The 23,600-nt window shown below is 41.1% G+C and overlaps 3 protein-coding genes across 3 annotated transcripts in view; 1 reads left to right on the top strand and 2 right to left on the bottom strand.

Annotated features, from left to right (window-relative positions):
- The window catches only part of LOC124264416 (BRCA2-interacting transcriptional repressor EMSY-like), a 28,075-nt gene extending 21,498 nt beyond the window's left edge, over window positions 1-6,577 (bottom strand). The window contains exons 1-4 of the mRNA XM_046699157.1: window positions 6,502-6,577; window positions 5,587-5,768; window positions 5,387-5,461; window positions 1,263-1,438 (exon numbers count right to left, since the gene is read on the bottom strand). Of these exons, the coding sequence (XP_046555113.1) occupies window positions 1,263-1,438; window positions 5,387-5,461; window positions 5,587-5,747 (412 nt within the window). The 5' untranslated portion in view covers window positions 5,748-5,768; window positions 6,502-6,577. The remainder of the gene's footprint in view (window positions 1-1,262; window positions 1,439-5,386; window positions 5,462-5,586; window positions 5,769-6,501) is intronic.
- Window positions 6,578-6,803: 226 nt separating this feature from the next.
- On the top strand, window positions 6,804-9,815 carry LOC124264412 (centrosomal protein of 19 kDa-like). Its single transcript, XM_046699154.1, has 2 exons — window positions 6,804-6,915; window positions 8,521-9,815. The coding sequence occupies exon 2, from the start codon at window positions 8,531-8,533 to the stop codon at window positions 9,026-9,028; it is 498 nt and encodes a 165-aa protein (XP_046555110.1). The 5' UTR covers window positions 6,804-6,915; window positions 8,521-8,530; the 3' UTR covers window positions 9,029-9,815.
- A 4,420-nt stretch (window positions 9,816-14,235) lies between these two features.
- LOC124264414 (U-scoloptoxin(16)-Er13a-like) lies at window positions 14,236-20,912 on the bottom strand. Its single transcript, XM_046699155.1, has 4 exons — window positions 20,794-20,912; window positions 16,368-16,441; window positions 14,900-15,023; window positions 14,236-14,441 (listed from the first exon to the last, which is right to left on the bottom strand). Exons 2-4 carry the CDS (start codon window positions 16,432-16,434, stop codon window positions 14,306-14,308), a joined length of 327 nt encoding a protein of 108 aa, XP_046555111.1. The 5' UTR covers window positions 16,435-16,441; window positions 20,794-20,912; the 3' UTR covers window positions 14,236-14,305.
- Window positions 20,913-23,600: the final 2,688 nt, after the last annotated feature.

Below are 23,600 nucleotides of genomic sequence, written 5' to 3' on the forward strand. Positions count from 1 at the left end.
GCTCACAAGTAGGTTATGTTTCAGTACTATAAGCTGAGTTCAAGCACTACAATCTTAACACCAACACAAAATAATGAGGCTCACTATCTGCCCTGCTTCTATCATGGGTCAGTTGAAATAATATACATGACTTGCTCAAGTGTTGCTCATGATCAAGTGATAATGAAACTACATTATGTAAGACAATGCGCAAAGAGTGAGTGACTGTGGTTTTACACCGCTTTTAGCAATTTTCCAGCAATATCACGGCGTGGGACACCAGCTCAGGGCTTCACACATGGTACCAATGTGGGGAATCGAACCTGGGTCTTCGTCTGACGAGTGAACGCTTTAACCACTAAGCTACCCCACCGCCCCCAATGCACAAAGAAATCAGTGTACATAACCCATAATAGATAGAAGGCAACCCTTCTTCTAATGCTGTAAGCAATGGGTATGTAACAATGCATTGACATTTGATAACAATTTCAGCAGCTATCTTGTCACATCTATAGTCTGTTTGCAACGAAAATGTACTGATGAATTTCAATTAAAACCAAAAAGTAAAACAAATAAAGTGAAATTAAGATTGCGAATCCTCATAATTTTACCTTGCCAACTGAACATTTAAATCTCAGAATTATATTCAACTTAGGATAAAAGTTGTTTAACAAATGATCATAGTTTCACATCACTATTATTGGCTTGTATTACAAGGGGGTATGCACATCAAATGAAACACCGAAAATCACAAGGGTTGTTCTAAGTTAACGCTCTTCACGTACCGCACGTGCATTTGTTTCACTGTTCCAACTACTGCGCTTACCCCATTGTAATACAAACCAGTAATAGCGATTTCAAACTATGATCGTTTGTTAAACAACTTTTATCCTAAGTTGAATATAATTCTGAGATTTAAATGTTCAATTGGCAAGGTAAAATTATGAGGATTTGCAATCTTAATTTCACGTTATTTGATTTACTTTTTTGTTTAAAGTGAAATTCATCAGTACGTTTTCACTGAAACAGACTATAGATCATGTATATTTCCATTGAAACACATTTCAAAATTTCCTCGCTTTCATGTTACAATGGCAGAATCAAGTACTTTTCACCAGACATGGTTTAATTCAAGCACTTTTCAAACTTCTGCGAGTCGTGGAGATATAGCAGCAATGATTGCAGACATAAAACAATGTTGATTACAGTTGTTAAAACCACATTTAAAGCTGGGAGCTATCAATCAAGCATACATGTTAAACTGTGCTTTGATAATAACTTACAATCTTTACTTCCAGTTTGAGATGGGTATGGAAGAGAAGCATTCTTCTCTGATTGGGCATTCGCGACCTGATTGGCTGTGACGGTGAAGGCGGTTTGTGGGACAAGTCTTGGCATGAGTGGGATGAGACGACGCCCTTCTATCACCCACTCAGTGGTTGTGTTGGATCCAGCAATGCTGCGGATACCAAATAATATCAAGATTACGTTCACGACACAACAGAGTGCTAATGATGGAAATATTGACATAAAATGAGTACTGTGCCCAAGAAACAATTAATTATTAAAACAGAGAAGGTGAAATCCATGATTCATGTTGCACTTGCAAGTGAGAAATATTGCTGATTGTGTAATAACCTGAACACTCATTCATCTGAGATTTTGCTGGAGTGGAACCAGACTTCGGACGTTAAAGAGCACTGCAAAGAAGACTTATGTGTCCATGGTGGAATAAAGTGAATACAAACCCATGAAGTATTAATGTTGTAGAAGCAGCAGTGCATTTTGATACTTTATGCCATTTGAAGAGTTTATGCATTCATACAAAACCATATGTTCTGAACAGTATAATAGATGAGACTAATGAAGTTGTTGGTTTATTTCACTTATGTTTCTTAAAAATGTAAATTTTCAAGTAAAATTGATATTTTTATACTTACCTGACTCATGATCTTTTGCTTATCTCCCTTTCCTTTTGGAATGGTAGTGGAAAAATACACTCACCCATGAGTTACCTCCCTTTTGCCCTTTTCCCGCGCAAACAGTCATGTGACCAGCCTTGCTTGTCACTCTCTCCTGATTTTCTGCACATGCACTTGGATCTGCTGTGAAATCCAAAGTGTCTTCAGCGGGGAGGTTGGGAGGGCTTCTCGTCATGAGTCAGGATAAGTATAAAAATATCAATTTTACTTGATAAATTACATATTTTTTCTTATCTTGACTCCGTGGATTCATCAGCTGTCCTTAGATACGTCCTGTATCCCCCCCATGGGAACTGAGAAACGGCATTTCCGCGATACAGGTAAGATCTTTTCCCGTTTTACAGGATCTTTAATCACTCATACTAGCCTGTCCTAGACTGTGCGCATGGACTTTCAAACTAATACTTTTTCCTTAGTAAAAGTTATCAACAAGTCAACGTGATAAAGGGTCAGATTTTCCTACTCAGCACCTTTGAGGAACCGTTGTTGCTGTGCTACAACGAGAGGCCCAAATTGGTGAATGCCTGAGACGTCTTCAGTGGCTATGTCTCGGAGGTAGTGGTTGGCAAACACTGTGTCTGATTTCCAAAAGCAGCCTTCCATAATTGCTGATATAGAGCATTTTCCATGCAGAGCCAGTGTTGATGCCAGTGCTCTGACTTTGTGTGGGTTGGAAGCTCTAGGAGGTTCTAGTCCTGCTGCTTTATAGGCTCTCAATATAACGGCTCTCATCCAGAACGATATCGTCGTTCTTGAGACTTCTGCTGATGTCTCTGTTGATAATGGGATGAACAGGCGTTTGAATTTTCGTCTCCTTGCCTCAGTCTTTTGAAGATATATCTTCAAGGCTCTGACCGGACCGGACAAAAGTTTGGTCTTTTATATCCTCTGGGCCAAGGATTGTAGATAGAGCTGGTACGTGGAACTGTCTATCTGGCTGACCAGGTAGTTGGTTCCTGGCAATGAAGTCCCATCTAAGTCCTAGATGAACTGCAGCATGTTGCCCCGTGTCGAATCTGGTTCGACCAAAGTCCACCGCATGTATCTCTGATATTCGAGTTGCCGTGGCTAGCGCAAGCAGGAACAGAGTCTTCTGTGTCAGCAGTTCGAGTGTAGTCTGGTCTAGAGGTTCGTAGGCATCACTGGTAAGATGACGTAGAATTACATTCAGATCCCAGGCCGGAGCTCTGAACTTCTTTTGCTGGTCATCCAGTTTAAAAGATCTCAGCAGAGCAAGTAATTCTGGTACTTTCGTCAACTTGATGTCTGTTTTCATGGTAATCACATGAGGTATGTAGATAACGTCGAACCTTTCAGATGTCTGGTCTGTCTAAGATGACACAGGTATTCCGCCACTTGAGGATGAGTAGCTTTCATTGCAGTGAAGCCTTTCCGCCTTGCATAAGTCTCAAACTTCAGTCACTTGTCATCATACATGTTACGAGTAGATCTGCGTAACGCTAACGTTACTGCCTTGGCTGCCCTGGCGGAGTATCCTCTTTTCTTCAAACATGTTTTAATACAGTCCACACGTGTAGCTGGAACACTGTCGGGTTCCCGTGGACTTGCTTGGTGTGCGGATGTATGAGTAGGTTCGGCCAATCTGGTAACTTGATTGTTGGACTTCCGAGATCTCCTTTAGGTCTAGGAACCATACTCTCGCTGGCCAGTATGGCGTGACCAAAGCTAGTTATAGCGCCTGTGTCTGTTTGATCTTCAACAGTACTTCCGGTAGTAATATCGGGGGTGGAAAGACGTAAGCCTTTAGTCCTTCCCAAGATATGCTCAGTGCATCTGTTGCCCAGCCTTGAGGATCTGGAACCGGTGAGACAAACGTCTGTAGTTGTTTGTTGAACCTCGTGGCAAACAGGTCTATGCAAGGGTATCCTATTTCCCTTATGATGAGCCGGAAAGCTTCTGGATGGAGCATCCATTCCGTAGGTGACGGGTGCAGTGGTCGGGAGAGAGCGTCTGCAAGTACGTTCTTCGCTCCGGGTATGTGACAAGCCTTTATCCAGATGTTTGCTTCCTCAGTGATGTGGAACAACTGGAATGTGAGCTGTAGCAGGCTTGGAGACCTTGTGGATCCTTGCCGATTTATGGAGAATGACACTGTAGAGTTGTCCGTGTGGACCATCAGCATTTTGTTGTTCAGCGAGCTCAACCATAGTTGTAAGGCGTTGATCACAGCTTTCATCTCCAGCAGATTGATGTGAAGATGCTGCTCTATTTTGGACCACCTTCCTGATGCAACTTGATTGTTGAGATGCACACCCCAGCCTTGTATTGAAGCGTCTACGTAGAGATGTGAGTCGAAGGCCGACTCTTGTAAATAGGACCCTCCGCAAACGTTCGACCTGTGCGTCCACCATAGTAGATACCTCTTGAGGTTGTCTGGCAGCAAGATTACAGGGGAAACTCAGGGAGAGGCCGCACTCCCAGAGGATCCAGAGGAACTAGACGTTTTACAGGAACGGCTGGGGGTGGAAGACTACAGTCGTTCCGAACCTTGATATCAATGTCTAATTCCTCTGGAATCTCTGGGGATCCTCTGTAATGTCGGATGGGCTTAAGCGTGAAAAGATGTGGCTCTCTGGAGTACTTCTTCTCCTTTGCCCTGTATGCGGAATATTTGGACTTGCTGTTATACTTTTGCTAAGTATCCCGGATGGCGCGAGGAGAAAGATGGAAGACTTTGCGCCTCTGAAGCTGGAGTTCTTCTCCTTTGCCTTCTGTATGCCGGAATATTTGGACTTGCTGTTATACTTTTGCGAAGTATGACGGATTGGCCAGAGTATCTATGGATTTTAGCATCATAACTTCTCTAGACTCGAGTGTAGCTTCCTTAGCTGCATCGTCTATTTGTCATCCAAAGATAGTAGGCGCCTCCCATGGAGCTCTCAGTAGCGGTTGGGTGAATCTGTCACTCCATGAATAGGATGCAAGTAGCCCTTGTCTGCGTAGTAAAGTGAGACCTACAGATATAGATGCCAGATGGTCCGATAAAAAGTTTTGGTCCTTCTTCTGTGTTATGAGGGCCGAATATATCATTCTATCCTCTTCTGAACTTGCGTTCTGGAATTTATTGATCAATGCTTCGTTGATGGCTCTGGACCTGGCCAACCCAAAGAAGGATCTCCTAAATAAAAAGGATATAATGCCGTGTATGGGACTCAAGTGCTCGCCCAACCATCCACTTGGGCGAAAATGGAGAGAGTGACAATAAGGCTGGTCACATGACTGTTTGCCCGGGAAAAGGGCAAAGGGAGGTAAATCGTGGGTGAGTGTATTTTTACGTCCGCTTCGGGAACTTCAAGGTGTTCCACTACCATTCCAAAAGAAAAGGGAGATAAGCAAAAGATCATGAGTCAGGATAAGAAAAAAATATATAAGCATTTGGGAAAGAGTTACAATGAATTCCTTACTTATCTGCAATAGTTGCCAGTTTCTCATCGTTAACTGCCCGCCGAACTTCAGCTCTGTGCCTCTCAGTTGAAATGCTGAAAATGAGGTGAAATTTGTCTGATTCAAATACAGGACATACCCTATTATAATTTAAGCATGTTTAATGCTGAAAAGGTGGTAATGATAGATATTTGATATTGTCAAAACACAAGCACCTTACCTCAGGATATGCTGAAGTTCTTGTAACATAGATTTTTTTTCTTTATTCAGATCACCCTGTGCTCGGAAGGCTGAGATTAGAGAGGAATATGCCTCCAACTCCAGTCTACGAAGAATCCGCTTGGATTCATCCCTAGACAGATCTAACAACATGGGCCACATTGTAACTAGATTTACTCCCACCTGAAACCGAGAAAATAGCTGTGAAACTTCCAGGTATCTTGAATCACCATGCATATACAATTAGCCAAATATTTCGTGTGAATGAACATGGTTTGCTGTGACTAATGTCACTGACAATGCTAAACAGAAAGACAACAAATCATGATATGAAAGGATCTTATTTTGCTACAATGGCATCACTATTGATGAAGTTCCTGTTCATTCTTAAAATTTACATTATGTACGAAAACAACACATGCAAGCAAACCTCTCTGCATATTTCTATGAAAGAATGACGAATATTAAAGAATAATGCCACTTATCAGAGGTATCCTTTCCCAATGTATGCTCGTGTGTTTTGTTTAGGGGGTATTTTCCGACGACATTGATCGACCTGACCTAAATTATGATGGACATCCTGTGATGTACAGGGTACATCGTTCGACTAAAAAGGCACCGTTATCAGTTGCGCATATGCCACTCTGACCACAGAGTATGTTAGCCTGGTAATCGGAAAACATATTCCATGCACAGATGTGTAAAAACATTTAACATGGCTTTGGAGCTTGCGTTTATATGCGGCAACAAGAAACTTTCTTACAGTTTCTTGCAATATTTCTCACCGGTCTCAAAATATATTGCTCAAAATTCAGAAAATGCGGAGATAGATAGCTCCGATATAACTGCAATAGATCTCATTCCGTATATGTTACTCGACAGTATAGCTGTGTCTTCTATTGCATCTATATCACACCTGCTAAAGACGGAAATCCTAAAAGTAAAATGTTACGATGACAAGCACCGCTCTTTGTCCGCCATACTGTAATGGCGGGTATGCAATGCGCATGCGTGTTCATAATGAAAAACATGTTTGTTTTCCCATCTTCAGAGCAATTAGTATGTTGTAATATTAGAATTTACATGTCATATTACATTCCTGTGTATTTTAAAGCATGTTTGGAGTGAAATAATGCATTGAAAAATATATTTCAACTCCAATGATTACATTTTCGTTTTTATTCGGTTCCATGTTTTCACATAATCTCGGTCAATCATGAAAGGTCAAGGTCAGGTCAGAAATTCCGGAATGCAAGATTTGACAAGTGAAGTTTTACTTTCTTCATCGGTGTATTGGTGACATATTTCTCTGATGCTGTTTGTAGCTACGGTAATTATACGAACCAGTTATCCCAAGTTATGCTTTCTCTTAGTTTGTTATCAGACATGTTTTTCTCGGCGTTATTTGTGTACACTTTGCAAAAGTGATATTCATCGTTTCGAATATTTAACCGGCAATGTCAGTGAACTTGTATATAGGCCAATATGTACAGGACGAGTTTCAATGCTGTACTCCACTTTCAACACTAATAATAATAATTTTGGTGGCAAGATGCTTAGTTTCATTTTTTTACCCCAAGATAGAGAAAAAGTAGACACATTACCTACATATTCATGCCATCACATTGCACTGCCTACAGAAAAGTTCTTTTGAAAATGCGAATCAGTACAGGTGCGTTTATTTTGCTAAAGATTATTTTTTTCTGTCAATCTATTGTTGTCTATGTTTTGTTATTATGCATGCGACTTATTTTATCTGCACACATTTTAATTAGAAACAAGATTAATTCATTCCTGTTATAGGTTCGTCTCTATTCTCCCATATGTTTCCTATTCTCGCGGTAAACACGTTTTCTGCTGAAATCGCTGATGCGCAACACATACCGGTTGTTTACATCACCGACTGGTAACTAGGAAGTGGACCAAGTCTGTGAGTGATCAAAATCTTGCAGTGTCACGAATATTGGGGAGTTTATACCAACTTGGACATATCCTTACTTTTCCCGCCCTTTCCAGCAGGATTGCTCTTACATACACTAAATAACGTTCATTCCCGGTAATACCACGAGAATGAGAGAAACCTCGTTTCGTCAAGGGCAGATGGCATTGTTTATCACCGGGCTCCCGAGTGGTAATTCACCTGATGGATCTAGCAGCTGATAGATGTAGATGTTAGAGGAGAAGGCCCTTCATTTAAAAACAACAAGCATTCATACGATAAGAATTGTTTGTGTTATTTTTTCAGCCGATATCCGTAAGTACCGCGAGAATAGGAAACGCCATGATCTTGCAAATGTTCTGTGTTAAAAAATTCCTGTATTCCACTTTTCAAACTCACCTCCATAACGATTTTGTATAAGATGTTACAGTCCCCTGGCTGTATCACGTTATTGGTAACAGGGAGTCCGGAAATACAAAAGTTCAGTTATAACAACAACAAAAATTTATCCCAAATGATAAAACATTCTATGTCCAAATATTTCAGAAACAAAGTTCTGTATAAAATAAAGTAACGACTAAAGCTGTCGTCAGCAGTCTGGAAGCCCCCCTTTTATTAACATGCTATGAGTCACTGGCCTGCCTGAATTTATATTACTGCCAGATAGTCAGTGCACACCATATATGAAACCTCATATGTTTTTAGAGGTCACAAGTGGCCCAGATGTGTAAGGCTCTGTGATGCACTATGCTGAGTTGCATCCCTTGGGTGGCTTAGAAAAAACGATGGTTGTAGACTCGAATCCTGGTTTTGCCCAATTATGTTTCAAGGTTGTCAGTAAAGTACCCATCAAAGTGGTTTACGTCTAAGTCCTGCATAACTTTGGACTCTCCACCTACCTTAGGCAGACCTCCTGTGATGAAACAGGAATACTTGGTAAAAGTGACATTAAACTTCACACCCTCACTCTCTCACTCATGTACTTTTGCATTTCAGAAAACTAAAGATGTCTGACTGGATAGACATAAAGAAATGTGGTATTAAGATAGATCCGCCTGCCTTGGTGCTTATATATTATGACAGGAAGACAAAAAAGCAACGACGAAGAACGATGCCGCTCAGAAACTTTACCAAATTGTCATATGTGGACAGATTTGCTGCTGATTTACGGTCATGTCCAAGAAACTCAAAATATGTGAAAAACCTGCCTCAAGCCCAGCTCCTGCGAATGTTGACAATTGTCAAAGACAGGCTTAAAGGAATGAGCCTGGAGGCCAGTCTAGCCCGGAATCTTGACATGGACAGTATTGATCCCGAAGAAGATCTCAACAAAGTGGATGAAGAGACATTGAAGAGAAAAAAGTTACAAATGGACAACGAGTTTGAGAAAAATCGCAAAAAGCCTGGTGACCCTGATTTTCAGTATGAAGTCGAGGTTGACTTTGACACTGGGGCTGCAGAAACCTCAGGCTGGGACTCAGAAGGCAGTGATCCTGAGTTCTGATGATGATGATGATGATGATGGGTCCTTGACAAAAGTCAGTTGTTAAGGTGTACATTTGAGTAGATGATGTCGATATAAGGGTAATGTTGGAAATTAGATGGTGTTCTTGAGGTATCAGGTGTGTGTTACTTTGTATCTTAACCTAAGGGTCCCGGAGTGGATGTGCCTGGGCTTTCAAAGCAGCTGATACTCACCGCCATGTCTTTAGGATGGAAAAATATCCCAATACTGGACATCCCAGATTGTCTCAATATTAAGTGTCCATAATTGATATGATTGACGTTGTAGAAAAATGCTATTTGATATCAAATTTCCATTCAAGATGTTCAAATTTCATTCGATTTGTAAATGATTACACCTAGATATCTTCTCCTTCAATGTGCTTCCAAATTACAATGCAATTTATTTCTGAAACACAGGCAAAAACGTGACATATATTTCTGTAGTCATGGCAATGATCTTTTGAGCAATTAATTTGGATGAGGGCTTCTTGAATGCCTATATGTTTTTTCATGAAGACTGTTCTATAACACACTTTTAAATTCTGTTCACAACTTTTAGAAATTTGAGTGCGTTCATGATTATAAAGCCTGTGTATACTGGTATATGCAATATTGGAAATGATATTATTCGCGTAAGTAAAGTCTTGATATTTCTCATGTAATGCTCAGTTTTCATCAAAATTTAGATCACTGTCCTCATTCATTCAACTGATGATTATATATCTACATCGACTGCAAAACTAGGTCATTATGGTATATGAGTTACGTATGTTCTGTGACATCTTTTGATTAGTATACTTTCTCACAAGTAAAATGTACAAACACGTGGACACTTGTTATACACGATATGATTTGTAGGTAAACTTGGGAAGTATTGATAAGAGTATTGAACTGAACTTGGCAACTTGCAGTCTTTCTTATCGTTTCTCATATGTCTGATCAAATATTAATAACAAACACGTAAACCAACATATAAACTTTATTATATTTTTACATTTAATGGAAAATGGCAAAATAGCTGATTGAGTTGAGGTGGGTACAATTTATTTGGTTACTCAAAGGAAAATTAGAATACCCAATTGAGATGAACACAAGCGAGTATATAACTCAATGACCCAAAAAGTTATCTGTAGCTCTGGAGTATCTGATGGCATTGAGAACATGCTGTCATTGCAAAGTCATGCCATTAAATCACACTGACAACATACGAAAGCATTGTTATAGTCACATTTGTATTGAAAAGTCGGGCCATTAAATCACACCGATATATGAAGGCATTATTATGGTCACTCTTTCATTGCAAAATCATATCATTACAGTCCTAGTTCTTCCAGGTAGTCGTCACGCCGAAGACCCGGGTTCGAATCCCCACATGGGTACAATGAGTGAAGCCCATTTCTGGTGTCCCCCGCCGTGATATTGCTGGAATATTGCTAAAAGCGGCGAAAACCAAACTCAGTCAGTCAGTCTTCCAGGTAGTTCTGATGTTGTGAAGGTTTTGTGTTATATGATCCTGAAACGAATATGTTCTTAAGTCTTAACTTGTTTTGTGTGTGCATGCCTGAGAAGTGTCTGTTCAATATGAATTCCTTCTGAGAGTAGGTTTCTTTCTAATGTTAGCACTGTCTGTACTGAAGGGCTGATTTCACTGATCATCGGGGAGGGGAAGCTATTGTTGTCAAGGGTTGTATCTCTTAGTAATTGATGGGCATGAGTTTAGTTTCATATTGGTCAGCATCATCAGCCTTGCATTTTGTTTTCCTGAAGTAGTTAATGACTGTGGCATTGGTTATTTCCGGGTTTTCTTTCTAAATCATTTCTTTCAGAAATTTCTTTCATTCACTCACTACTCGTCCCCTTCATGTAAAGCTAATTCAGAGTGGTCCTCCCATTGTTGGGGATGTGTCAGAGTATTCCTCCCTTAGGGACCATTCATAATTTATGGGGTATGTGTGTGGGTGTGTGTGATGATTTTAAGGAGGGGGTCACCCATTTTGTTCTGGGGAGGTAGGGGGTCATCAATTTTGTACACACATACTGGGTGGGGGGAGTCATCAATTTGTACATAGAAGTATGTTTAAAATTATGCTTTATAATAGAAATCATGGGGAGGGGGGAGGTAATTGATTTTGTACATACCATGCAGGGGGTCACTTATATTGTACATAAATTTTTTGGGGGGGTCATTCACATTGTACATGCTTCTCCATAAAAATTATCATCAGCCCCCCTAGCCATAAATTATGAACGGTCCCTTACGTGAGACTGTGTTAGAGTTGTCCCACTTTAAGTGGAGCTGAGTTATCTCCCCTTATATGAAACAGATTCAAAGTAATCTCCCTCATATACCTTTGTATCATGAAACAGTCTGCATTTGACAATATGCAGACCAAGGATTAAATGATTTCAAACATCCGTCCGACAGATACCGTACCTGCTTTTTGAGCTGTGGTAAGATGAAATGCCCCAGATGCAAGAGGGTGGTTGATGGTAGTGCCATATTGCGAGTTCCTCTAGGTTCTATTTGTATGTTTACATCTTCCTTGTTACAATATTCATTGTTAATATTTATCACTAAGTTATGAGCAATATAAATTGCTGCCTTTTTACCAACTCCATATTATGATGTGGTGTCCTGTTAAATGTTTATTGTACAGTTGAAGAACTGGACTCATTTACACTTACTCTACTGTTGTTTACTTAGTTGCCATGGTTACTGAGGAAGGATAATCGAATCTGTGATCCCCATTTTATTTGTAGTCAAATGTTTGATGTTGAAAGTCACAGAATGTTGGATGTTTGTTTTGTTTTTTGTCGAGTGAAGAGAGGGGCCGAAGACCTGGCCCCGATTTCTCGAAACAAACTTAAGTCTGAGTTTTGACTTAAGTTCGAGTTTTTACTCAAATAGAGAAAATGCATTTAGCAGAATGAACTGAAATTGATATTAACTCAAACATACTAGACAATTTGAGTTTGGTGGATGGATTACTTAAGTTGTTTGGGCTTTTTCATTTTAAAAATGCAGTTGAGTGAAAAATTCAGCTGTTATAAATTGTCAAACTCAGTTTGAAATTTGAGTAAAAACTTAAATTTGTTTCGAGAAATCGGGGCCTGGGTTTGATTCCCCACGTGGGTATAATATGTTAAACCCATTTCTAGTGTACCCCGCGGTGATATTGCTGGAATATTGCTAAAAACTAAATTCATTCATTCATTGAGTGAGGAGGTGGTTGCAGTATGTTTGTTTTTGAAAGAATTTATTTCTGATGAAGTTAGATGTCATCAAGAACATGTTTTTAAGTTCTGTTTGTAACAGGTGTGTACGAAGGCAAAACTTAAACCCTTCTCACTGACTGACTGATATGTCTTGACTTTCCATTTACACTTTAGTATAACTTATTGTGGAGGTTACCTGACCTGTCTCTGAAACAGGAGATGTTATGATGTTACATTGTTCTTGTAGTATTAGATGTACTGAATTGTCCGTGTAGAAAAATCTGATTCTACTGTATATGTTAATTTATTGAAGATGCGCTCTGGAAGATGCGCTCTGTGCCATGGGTTGTTATTCCATATCACATGAAAAATATAAACTTTACAAACTAATAAACAGAATACATACATGATGTGTATCTTGTTTCTATTTGATTGTGATACAGTAATTTGGGACCTGTGCAGACCCGGATTAGAATGTGTCTTCAGTAACGGATGCTTGTCATAAGAGGCTAGTCTCTCCTACAGACCCTGAAGGAAATATATCCAAGAAAGGACCCGCCTCCGTGGTGTAGTGGTTAGAGCGTCCGCCCGGGGAGCGGAAGGTCGCGGGTTTGATCCCCGACCGTGTCATACCAAAAGACGTTAAAATATGGTACTTGTTGGTCCCTGCCTGGCGCACCAAGGACTGGTCGGCTCGGAGTCAGTATAATGTGTCTGAGTAGGGTATTCATGCTTCACTGCGGCATGGTATCTCAGTGGGCTAGCACTATAAAACCAGCTTAAGTCTGGGCTAGTACAAGCAGCCGCACATACACATACACACGCATGCACGTCGTCATATGAGCGAAATATTCTCAAGCACAACGTAAAACCCAGTTTCACCTCACCTCCAAGAAAGCCCACGCAAGTCTAGAAAATGTGGCAAGTCTAGATTTCAGGAAATGAAGAAAGTCTCAGGTCTATTTTTCATTATATATATATTTTTTTACTATGAACTTTTTTTTTCAGTAAAATATGTTCATTACAGAGACTAGTTGTTAGTCTAATAAGAGGCAATCAGATTCAGGTGGCCATGCTCGCTGACACGTCATCATATCCCTAGATCGATGTTCATACTGTTGATCACTGGATTGCCTGGTCCAGACTAGATTAGTTACAGACCCAGCCATATATTTGGACTATTGCTGTGTGCGGCGTTAAACTAACTCACTCACTCGGATTGCCTGGTCCAGACTAGATTAGTTACAGACCGCAGCCATATATTTGGAATATTGCTGTGTGCGGCGTAAAACTAACTCACTCACTCAAATCCCTGCTCACCCGAACCATAAAGTTTGCCAGTACAGGTGAGCTTGCATGTGTGCCAACGTGCTTGCCTACATACGTGCGTGCATTAACAGCACAAACACTACCCACCAAACAGACACTCCATCACCACACACACAACACAAACCACCACACATTACACTCACGTCACTATAACCTTGAACGCCACATCAAACCTATTTTCACCTCAACTACCGGCACAAGTCCCGAACACTACAATCATTAGGGCTGCGCAATATAACCGGTTTACCGGTATTTACCGGTTCAGACATGAAAACGATACGTATTGCGATAAGCGGATCGAAACCGGTATTTTGACTTGCATTCGGAAAACGTCGTAACACTCGGAAATCTTCGGGTATTTCCTTGTTTCATTTGTGCCAAATATTATTCACATTTTTATTTTATCCTGATTACAATTTGTTATTAAAGCTTAATCAAGCATAGTGATTTTGTTGTGTTTTTGCTCTATAAATCAATCTGTAATTCGATTGTAGTAGTGTTTTTGTTTAGAAATACTTCATGCAATATATTGCAATACATATCGCAATACATGCTTTCACATCGCAATATATCGCAATATGAATATTCTCTGCAATACCCACCCCTAACAATCAGCGACACAAGCATGCATGCGCGCACGCACGCACAAGGAAAGACCAGTTTTGTCTGTCCAGGATCTCTTCATTTTATTACTGAAGCGATGGTCAGATGTACAGAGATGACGACTACGCTACTTGCCGTGACCGTGGGCGTTCCACACGTAGCTTCCGACGGGGTTGCACTGCATGAAGGGGCAACAGTCCGGGTACTGTTTGTAGGGGTACGACATCAGGCCACAAGGGGACGTCACGTTAATCTTGGGGCACCTGCAAACACAAACAGCATCCACGTCTGGGCTGTATTTTGTTTTGTTTTTAAAGGGGTGGGGTAGGGGCAGCTCGGAGGAGGTTCAAACCCTGTTCTTTGGTTGGAAATGGACATGGTACAAAGTAGTACTCTTACATCAGTTCGAAGTATGGAATTAAGAATATTACAACCAAACCTGTTCATGATTTTCAGTGAGTGAGTTAGGTTTAATCCGCTTTAAGCATTATTCCAGCAACATCACGTTAGGGGACACCTGAAATGGGCTTCACACATTGTACCCATGTGGGGAATCAAAACCTGCGTCTTTGGCTCGCTCGCTCACTCACTCACTCATAAAATCACTCACTCAAAATCACTCATAAAATCACCACGTGTAACCATCCGATCTGTTTTGTCGTCTCCCAGGAAAGCATAGGATGCTGGGACATGTAATGCCGGACCCCAATGGAATACTTACTTTGTGACCTCCACGAACTCTTGTGTAAGTGGGTCAACGTGACACATATATCTGGCACAAGGGTCACTGGTCGTCCAAATATCACCGTCGTTGTACTTGGTACCATTGGGTCCAACACAGGCCTCTGAAAGACCACACAGAGCTAGTCAACGGTAAATCTTCCATGAAAGTGACTATGGTCTTATGCTGCTTTTAGCAATGTTCCAGCAGTATTGTCATAGAGTAAACCATTTCAATAAGTTTCTGTAAAACTTCATATATTCAAACAACATAATTGTTTCCATATATATCCAAAGTGCACCGAAATTCTATCCCCTTTGCATGTTTAATGTATTCAGCAATCATTCGGTATAGCCCTTTTATCATAAACCCCCCTCAGGGCAGGACCCTTAATTCTCAATGCCATCAGTAAATGTCAATTAACACCTCCCCACGTCGGCGGATCTTACGTATGTACATGTGCACAGGTCAGTGACCTTGCACAACGTGGCGTAATGCCCCTATATGCATAAAAGCGGACTCACATGGTCAAGCAGAGAGACCAAGCAGGGAGACCAAGCAGGGAGACCAGTCAGAGACGAGGCGAGGAAACGGGCCCAGATCATCCACCGAAGCGGACGGACTGTGCGGCTTATCGACGATGAAGAATCTCTGTCCGACTTCTGAATGTGTGTAAGTGACAGAGCGGGTCTCCACATCGGGAACATTGGTCACTCGGTCCCGATGTGCGTTCTGTCACGTGATTTCCATCTTATGTACCATTTCTACCATTATTCCCCAACCATAATAAACGTGGCTGCTGCTGTCTTCAACCTTACTGCTGACTTTTGTCTTCCGCCTCTTGAACTACCATCTGAGAGTACCACAACGAACGCTCTTGGACAGTATCATGGTTGGGGACACCATCTGGGGAATCGAGGCCGGGTCTTCCGCTTGATGAACGAACGCATTAACCTCTAAACCACCCCGCCACACCCTTACATGAAAGATCCGTAGCTAAAAACGATTGAATAAATGAGTGAGTATGATTTTACGCCGCTGCTTGCAGTATAACAATACAATACGGCAGGGGGCACCATTTGCCATCCGGGATACATACTGGCACAAGTGACTGGTGTCAAATTGTGACAGTTTTTCTTCGCATGTAGGTATGTTTCTTTCTTTGATGTTTGAAGGTTACTCGGCAATATCCAGCTATGTGACGTTGATCTGTAAATATTCGACCACAAAAACCAATGATTGATATTAAGAGCAAAGTCTCTCACATCGTTCGTGTAGGGAGTTGGGGTTTACACCCTTTTATCTATATTCCAGCAACATCACGGTGGGGGACACCAGAAATCGGCTTCGCACATAGTGGCCATATGGGGAATCAATCCCGGTCTTTGGCGTAAAGAGCAAACGCGTCTACCCCGCAGCCACCTTCCAGAGTAGACGAGAACATGTGTCTAACGTCGGATGAACTCACCGTACACGATGTCGGCAACACAGACTCCAATTAGTGCGGCGGCAATTACGGCGTACAACTTCATCATGGATAGACTGTATGAAAGAAAACGTGAATGGGTGAATCTTCTTAAACGCCCATTTGAACAGTATTCAAGTTATGTATGACCAATCAGTTTAATGTATATAGGAGGAATGCCAGAATTACAATCAAATATCTAAGCATCACGAATCGGCACCTCGATCAATGAGCGAGTGAGTGAGTTTAGCAGTATTCCAGCTATATGGCGGCGGTCTGCAAATAATCTAGTCTGCACCAGACAATCCAGTGATCAGCAGCATGAGTATCGATCTGCGCAATTGGGAACCGATGACATATGTCAACCAAGCCAGCGAGCCTGACCACCCGATCCCGTTAGTCGCCTCTTACGACAAGCATGGGTTACTGAAGGTACATTCTAACCCGGACCTTCACGGGTTCCTCGATCAATGAAATTGGTATACGTGATATAAAAATAATATTATGGTACACATAAGGCGAGTGCGTTAACTGGGAAAGAAAATTTCCAAAATTATACACAAGTATATCAAGTATTAAATTTGACTCTAAAACCTGAAGATGTCCATTTCTCTTTTATATTGGCCGTGTTACAAAGCTCCATACAAATCCGTACAAAGGGACATAATTCTATCGTGTACTGCTTGGTCCAGCAAATGTACCACCAAATACATGTGTCTAAGAGTAACCGTAATCCTTGAAATGGTCAAGGAATGGTATTCTTTATACTTTTACCTATGGCATTAAGAAAAACAGAATTAATGCTATGTAGATTTTAAAAGTCTCAATGGAATTTGCATGACGTTTTACAATAGGAGAAACGATCCACGTTCAGTTCTGTCAAAATAATGGGATTTTCAACGGTTTACACCACTTCCCCACACGAAAAACTTATGTCTTGATCCACGATCCATTGTTACTAAACCTGGTGACCACGGGGCATTGTTACTAAACCTGGTGACCACGGGGCATTGTTACTAAACCTGGTGACCACGGGGCATTGTGACTAAACCTGGTGACCACGGGGCATTGTTACTAAACCTGGTGACCACGGGGCATTGTTACTAAACCTGGTGACCACGGAGGATTGTTACTAAACCTGGTGACCACGGGGCATTGTTACTAAACCTGGTGACCACGGGGCATTGTTACTAAACCTGGTGACCACGGGGCATTGTACTGAACCTGGTGACCACGGGGCATTGTTACTAAACCTGGTGACCACGGGGCATTGTTACTAAACCTGGTGACCACGGGGCATTGTTACTAAACCTGGTGACCACGGGGCATTGTTACTAAACCTGGTGAGCACGGAGCATTGTTACTAAACCTGGTGACCACGGGGCATTGTTACTAAACCTGGTGACCACGGGGCATTGTGACTAAACTTGGTGACCACGGAGGATTGTTACTAAACCTGGTGACGACGGGCATTGTACTAAACCTGGTGACCACGGGACATTGTTACTAAAACAGCTCCACACCTTAGTCCTACATTATACAACTCATAAGACCGTATGGCAAGTTGGGTGACCACGACGTTATGACAAGTAATATCCGAACAGCTCCACACCTTAGTCCTACATTTTACAACTATAGAGGTACAATCGAGAATGTCTCCTCAACGAAGATTTCAAAGAGCGTCATACAACACTTTAAAAAGGTATTTGATCAGAGTAATGAGTCAGTAAAGCTCTTAAAAGTGGGGAAATTTTTCAAGTCGGCCTCTAGTAGGACACTAGATATCATCGGTATTTGATGGGGACTCATAGTTATATGATTTTGACAGTCAAATTCGTCTAGCTGCTTTTCGTAGAGATAGTGAGTGAGTGAGTTCAGTTTTACGCCGCTTTTAACCCTGACGAGCGAACGCTTTAACCACTAGGCTACCCCACCGCCCCTTTCGTAGAGATACGTCAAGGATATGAAATTCGGTTATTCAAGCTTTGATTTTTCTGCACGGCGTAAAAGTATGGTACTTCGTTGAAGATTTCGACACCCGAGCATCTGAACAATTAAAGCATTTGGCGAACTTTAAAAGCTTTGACCTGAAAAGTGACATCCCAGCTATGTCATCCTGTCTTTGTCGAGTCAGAATCAGACGAACCTGCAGTTTACATATATTTAAACCGAACAAGAACAAATATTTGAAGAATGGCGAAAAAATAGAAAAAGAGAGTGATGGGGAACTTGGGTCGGTACCAATGGAAGTCCTGCAGGAAGGTGCATGAATGTCACTCAGAACTCTTACTTATATTGTGTATACAATTAATTTTACAATGGACGAGGATCTAAGGGTATTCAGAAAAGTAACTGTAGGGATATCGGGTACGAATAAAACCATATGGCGTAAAACCATACTCACTCACTCTCTCATTTAAATAGCTTGAACATCACTACGTTAAACAACAAACGCATGTTCTTGATCAGTCTAACAATTAATGAGAATACAAAATTCCTTCTGACAGCTGATTGTCTGGCCCGGCTATGAAGCTATGAATACACAATGCTTCTTTTAGTGGGATAGATGGCTGACTTTGCGAAGTGGCGATTACGTGCCATATTCTTAGAGTCTAGGTTCGAGTTCGAATCCCGGCAGGACACACTCAAACAGTTAGACCCAACACCAGGAATGATGACCAAGGAAAATTTAGACTGCAAAGAGATTCGAACCCGCTTCCAGTTGATCTTGAGAGTACAGAGAGTAACACAGCCAACAGGACCATGAGGATGACAAAGGCAGTATATGAGCTGTACTGTACCAAGAATGTCAAAGAGGAAAGTGTCCATACAGATAACGGTTGTTATGATGTAACATCCATTACGGGTGAGTCCCATTTTTCCGAGGTGATAGTTTTACGCCGTTTTACTGTTTTGCTATTGCAAAAAGACAAGTGAACGCGTGGAGTGAGTGAGTGTGGGTTAACGCCGCTTTCAACAACATTTCAGTCATGTCACAGTGACGTGGGTCTAAAGCCAGGTTTCCATGTGCCGCAGTGCGTGATGCGTAATGCGTATACAACACTTTATACTATAATAGTAATAGTGGTTTCCATGCACGCGTAAAACGTGATGCGTGATACGTAGTGCGGAGTGCGTGAATTTGCTTACGCTAAAAAAGAGTCACGCATCACGCCGCTATACGGAGGCCGGAGGTAGGGATTCCCATGGTTTTTTCCCAATGTCACGTGGTTTTCATTGTGCACACAAGTTGCAAAATGCCAAGGAATTCGGTACCCAGGATACTGAACAATTATTTGAACCCTCCTTCTTTGTATCAGGAGTTCACGCACCCACCACCGGGCCTTCGTGTTTTCACATAACAGTACAATAAACCTGCACTCATCACATACTCTGTTATTTCTGTAAGTTCTCTAACGTTCTTTGAGAAACAAGCTGGCATTGTAGACATCAGTTGTGATCAATACAATCTCCAGGAAAGGAAGGACTTGATTAAACGCATCACATAGCCTTTATAAACGTACACATGGCATACCAAAAGCGTTAAAATATGGTACTTGTTGGTCCCTGCCTGGCGCTCGGCATTAATGGGTACAACAAGGACTGGTCGGCTCGGAGTCAGTATAATGTGTCTGAGTGGGGTATTCATGCTTCACTGCGGCATGGTATCTCAGTGGGCTAGTACTTAAAACCAGCTTAAGTCTGGGCTAGTACAAGCAGCCGCACATACACATACACACGCATGCACGTCGTCATATGAGCGAAATATTCTCAAGCACGACGTTAAACCCGATTTCACCTCACCTCACGTACACATGGAATTGGACACTACGCACACGTAATAAGCACTGCGCACCGCGCATTACGCAGACAATACGTACATATGGAAACCTAGCTTTAGACCTTCACCTTGGGTATGGATGTACCGTACCAAGAACCATAGTCAAGAGATTCGAACCACACTCAGTGGGTGGTATAACAAGCATAATAATGTGTAGTATACACTAGTGGTGGTCCGATTAATTGAAATAATCGAAGATTGGTCGCAGTGACTAAACAACCAAGCAATCGATCATGTTTTCTCATAATCGAACACAAACAATTCTGGAACACTTGTTTTCATTAACAATATTTTTCACATGGTTGGTTTTGTCTGTTACATTTCATAAGCACTACAAGCTCGTTCCAGTCATGATTGAATTTATCTTAAAGACTCTAAGAAATTTATGTTCCTCCATACTAGTCATCCTTTAAAGATGTGAAATATTGCCAAAAAAAACCCCCAAGAACTACATGTTTTTTTCCTTATTTTTTTGTGCATAAACACATTTCATAAATGACGCTAACCATTATTTTCGATGATTGATCGGTTGTAATGAACCAATCATCAATTATGAGATTTTAACCAATTCCCAACACTACTATTTACCTTAATACGCCACTGGGACAACGAGACGTTCTACCGAGTTCCGTATTCAGTTATATACTGGCGCTAGGCGACCTGTAGAGACCCAGCTGTCAGGTCTCACTGCAGGGTCTCGAGATCTGTAGATAAGTGGGTGTTAGATAAACTCGATGGCGCAATGTGGACCCTTGCTGATGAAATCAGATTAACCGTCCTTCAGCCAGAACTTGCAATCCTTTTCCCGGGATTGTTTCCATGTTTCGCTAAATCGTGGAGAACAGACTCTCCTTTAAAAGTAGGGTAGCCCAGTGGTTAAAGCGTTCGCTCGTCACGCCGAAAGCCCGAGTTCGATCCCCTACAATTGTACAATGTGTGAAGACTATTTCTGGTGTCCCTGTCGGAATATTGCTAACAGCGGCATAAAATGCTGTTGCGAACGCCCTCGGATGCCACCTTATCACGGTTATATAAGACTTATACAGCGCTACAGACAGACTGGGGTCACCCTAGACAGACCAAGAAGTGGACGTCAAAGATAGGTACCTCCGTAATTAAGGAAGGAGGGTAACGTTTCTTTCGGCGTTTAGTGTATGCTTCCCTGTAAAAGACCTACGATACTTTAGACAAACTTTGAACTACTGGTGGCCAAACGTATGTTTAAAGTATGTCTTACTGACGTTTAACGCGAAAGAACACGTAGATTATATATTATTAAATTAAGTCATCTGAACAAACACGTCACGACTAATGCCAAGGACAGGCGTCAACAGAAACTCATTGTGATTGTGCAGTTGAACCATTTATTTCAGAAACCATTACAACCTTCAAACGTCTTCACAAAACCCCCAGGAGTTATTCCCCGGGTACTCCGACGGCATGCTCATCTTGCATACCACTAAAGAAAATGGAGTTATCTCCCCTAGATCAATGTTCAACTAAACATATTTTGTACCTTATTTACCATATTTCACATCATAAAGAAAACCTGACTTTGGCATGGACCGGAGACCTACATTCTTAATGAACAAAGATCTACATTGTGAGTTTCAAATGAAACATTCGTGGGAGAGAGAGTGAGTATGGTTTTACGCCGCTTTTAGCAATATGCCAGCAATATCACGGCGGGTGACACCAGAAATGGGCTTCCCCTGTGGGGAAACGAACCCGGGTCTTCGGCGTACCGAGCGGACGCTTTAACCATTTGGGTACCCCACCGCCCCTCGTGAGAGAGAAGGGGACCTATGTACATGTGGTTTCTACAATGACATGTGGTATCTGATCCCAGTAGATCGATGCTCATGCTGTTGACCATTGGATTTTCTTATCCAGACTCGATTAATTACAGACCGACGCCATATAGCTGAAATATTGCTTAGTGCGGCGTAAAACTAAACTCACTCACTCACTTTTATGAACTGATAACCTTACATAAAAGACACAAGATCACTTCCAGTGCGCACGTATAATCATTGTTTTCAAGTCATCAGCCAAAGCAGTAACAGTCAAACAACATCACGTCAAAACCACACAAACTACACACCAGTTAATATACTGACCATGCAACTCTGAAGAAAAAGTTATCATAATATAACATACAATTAACAGAAAAAAAGCTGTACCGGCGCTTAGTCAGCAATCAAATAGTACTTCTATATGCTTTTGTCTTTTTGAATATACATGTAACTTGATTTATGAGGTGACCCGTGAAGGTCCGGGTTAGAATTGATCTTCAGTAACCCACGCTTGTCACGGTAAGAGGCGACTAACGGGATTGGGTGGTCGGGTTCGCTGACTGGGTTGACACATGTCATCCGTTCCCAATTGCGTAGATCGATGTTCATGATGTTGATCCCTGGATTGTCTGGTCCAGATCCGATTATTTACAGACCGCCGCCAAATAGCTGGAATATTGCTGAGTGCGGCGTAAAACTAAACTCACTCACTCATTTATGAGGTGGTTTTTTTAAGTTATAAGAACTCGTTATACAAGTGTTGAAGGGTATATCAGTTATCTTATCTTTGAAAGTTTATAAATATTTTCTCTTTTTTGGGCGCACCCAAATATTTCAAATATTGCGGGATTATATGGCTGCACATTCATTTCTTACTTAAACGCACCAGTGTATTTTAACATAAACTGTGGCAAGAATGAGTAATGGTTAAATCGATGTGAAATATAACAGAACTTTCCTTTATTTTTAAATTACATATATAACATACTTCTTTTTTATCAAATTATTAAATTGACATGTACAGGAAAGCATTTCTAGTTACATTTTTACAATGTTGCTATTTGATCGAGGAACAAGATTGTATGACTCTTTTAACGAGATATTAATTGCTCAAATTTAAATACTCCAAACACAAGTAACACTTACTGTGTTATTATGTGGCTACATTGTACAATATAACATGTTACATTATGCATTGTTAAACATATTACTTATCCAGCATCTGTTATCATGATTTTAGATTTACCTACTGGCGGAGCTGCATAATGATGAGATCATACGTGGGGCGGTCTGACAGCCTAGTTGTTAAGGCGTTCAGTGGTCAAGCCAAAAGTCTGTTTGCATTGAACACGTACCGATGAATGTCAATTTAAACAAAAAAGTAAATCGAATAAGATGAAATTAAGATTGCGAATTCTCATAATTTTACCTTGCCAACTGACCATTTAAATCTCAGAATTTTATTCAACTTAGGATAGAAGTTGTTTAACAAACGATCATAGATTGAAATCGCTATTATTGGTTTGTATTACAAGGGTGTATGCACGTTAAATGAAACACCGAGAACAAGTGGAGTTGGTCTAAGTTAACGCTCATCAC

Source organism: Haliotis rubra, unplaced genomic scaffold (assembly GCF_003918875.1).
Source record: "Haliotis rubra isolate DU_JTF1 unplaced genomic scaffold, ASM391887v1 Scf922, whole genome shotgun sequence".
Classification (NCBI taxonomy): Eukaryota; Metazoa; Mollusca; class Gastropoda; order Lepetellida; family Haliotidae; genus Haliotis; species Haliotis rubra.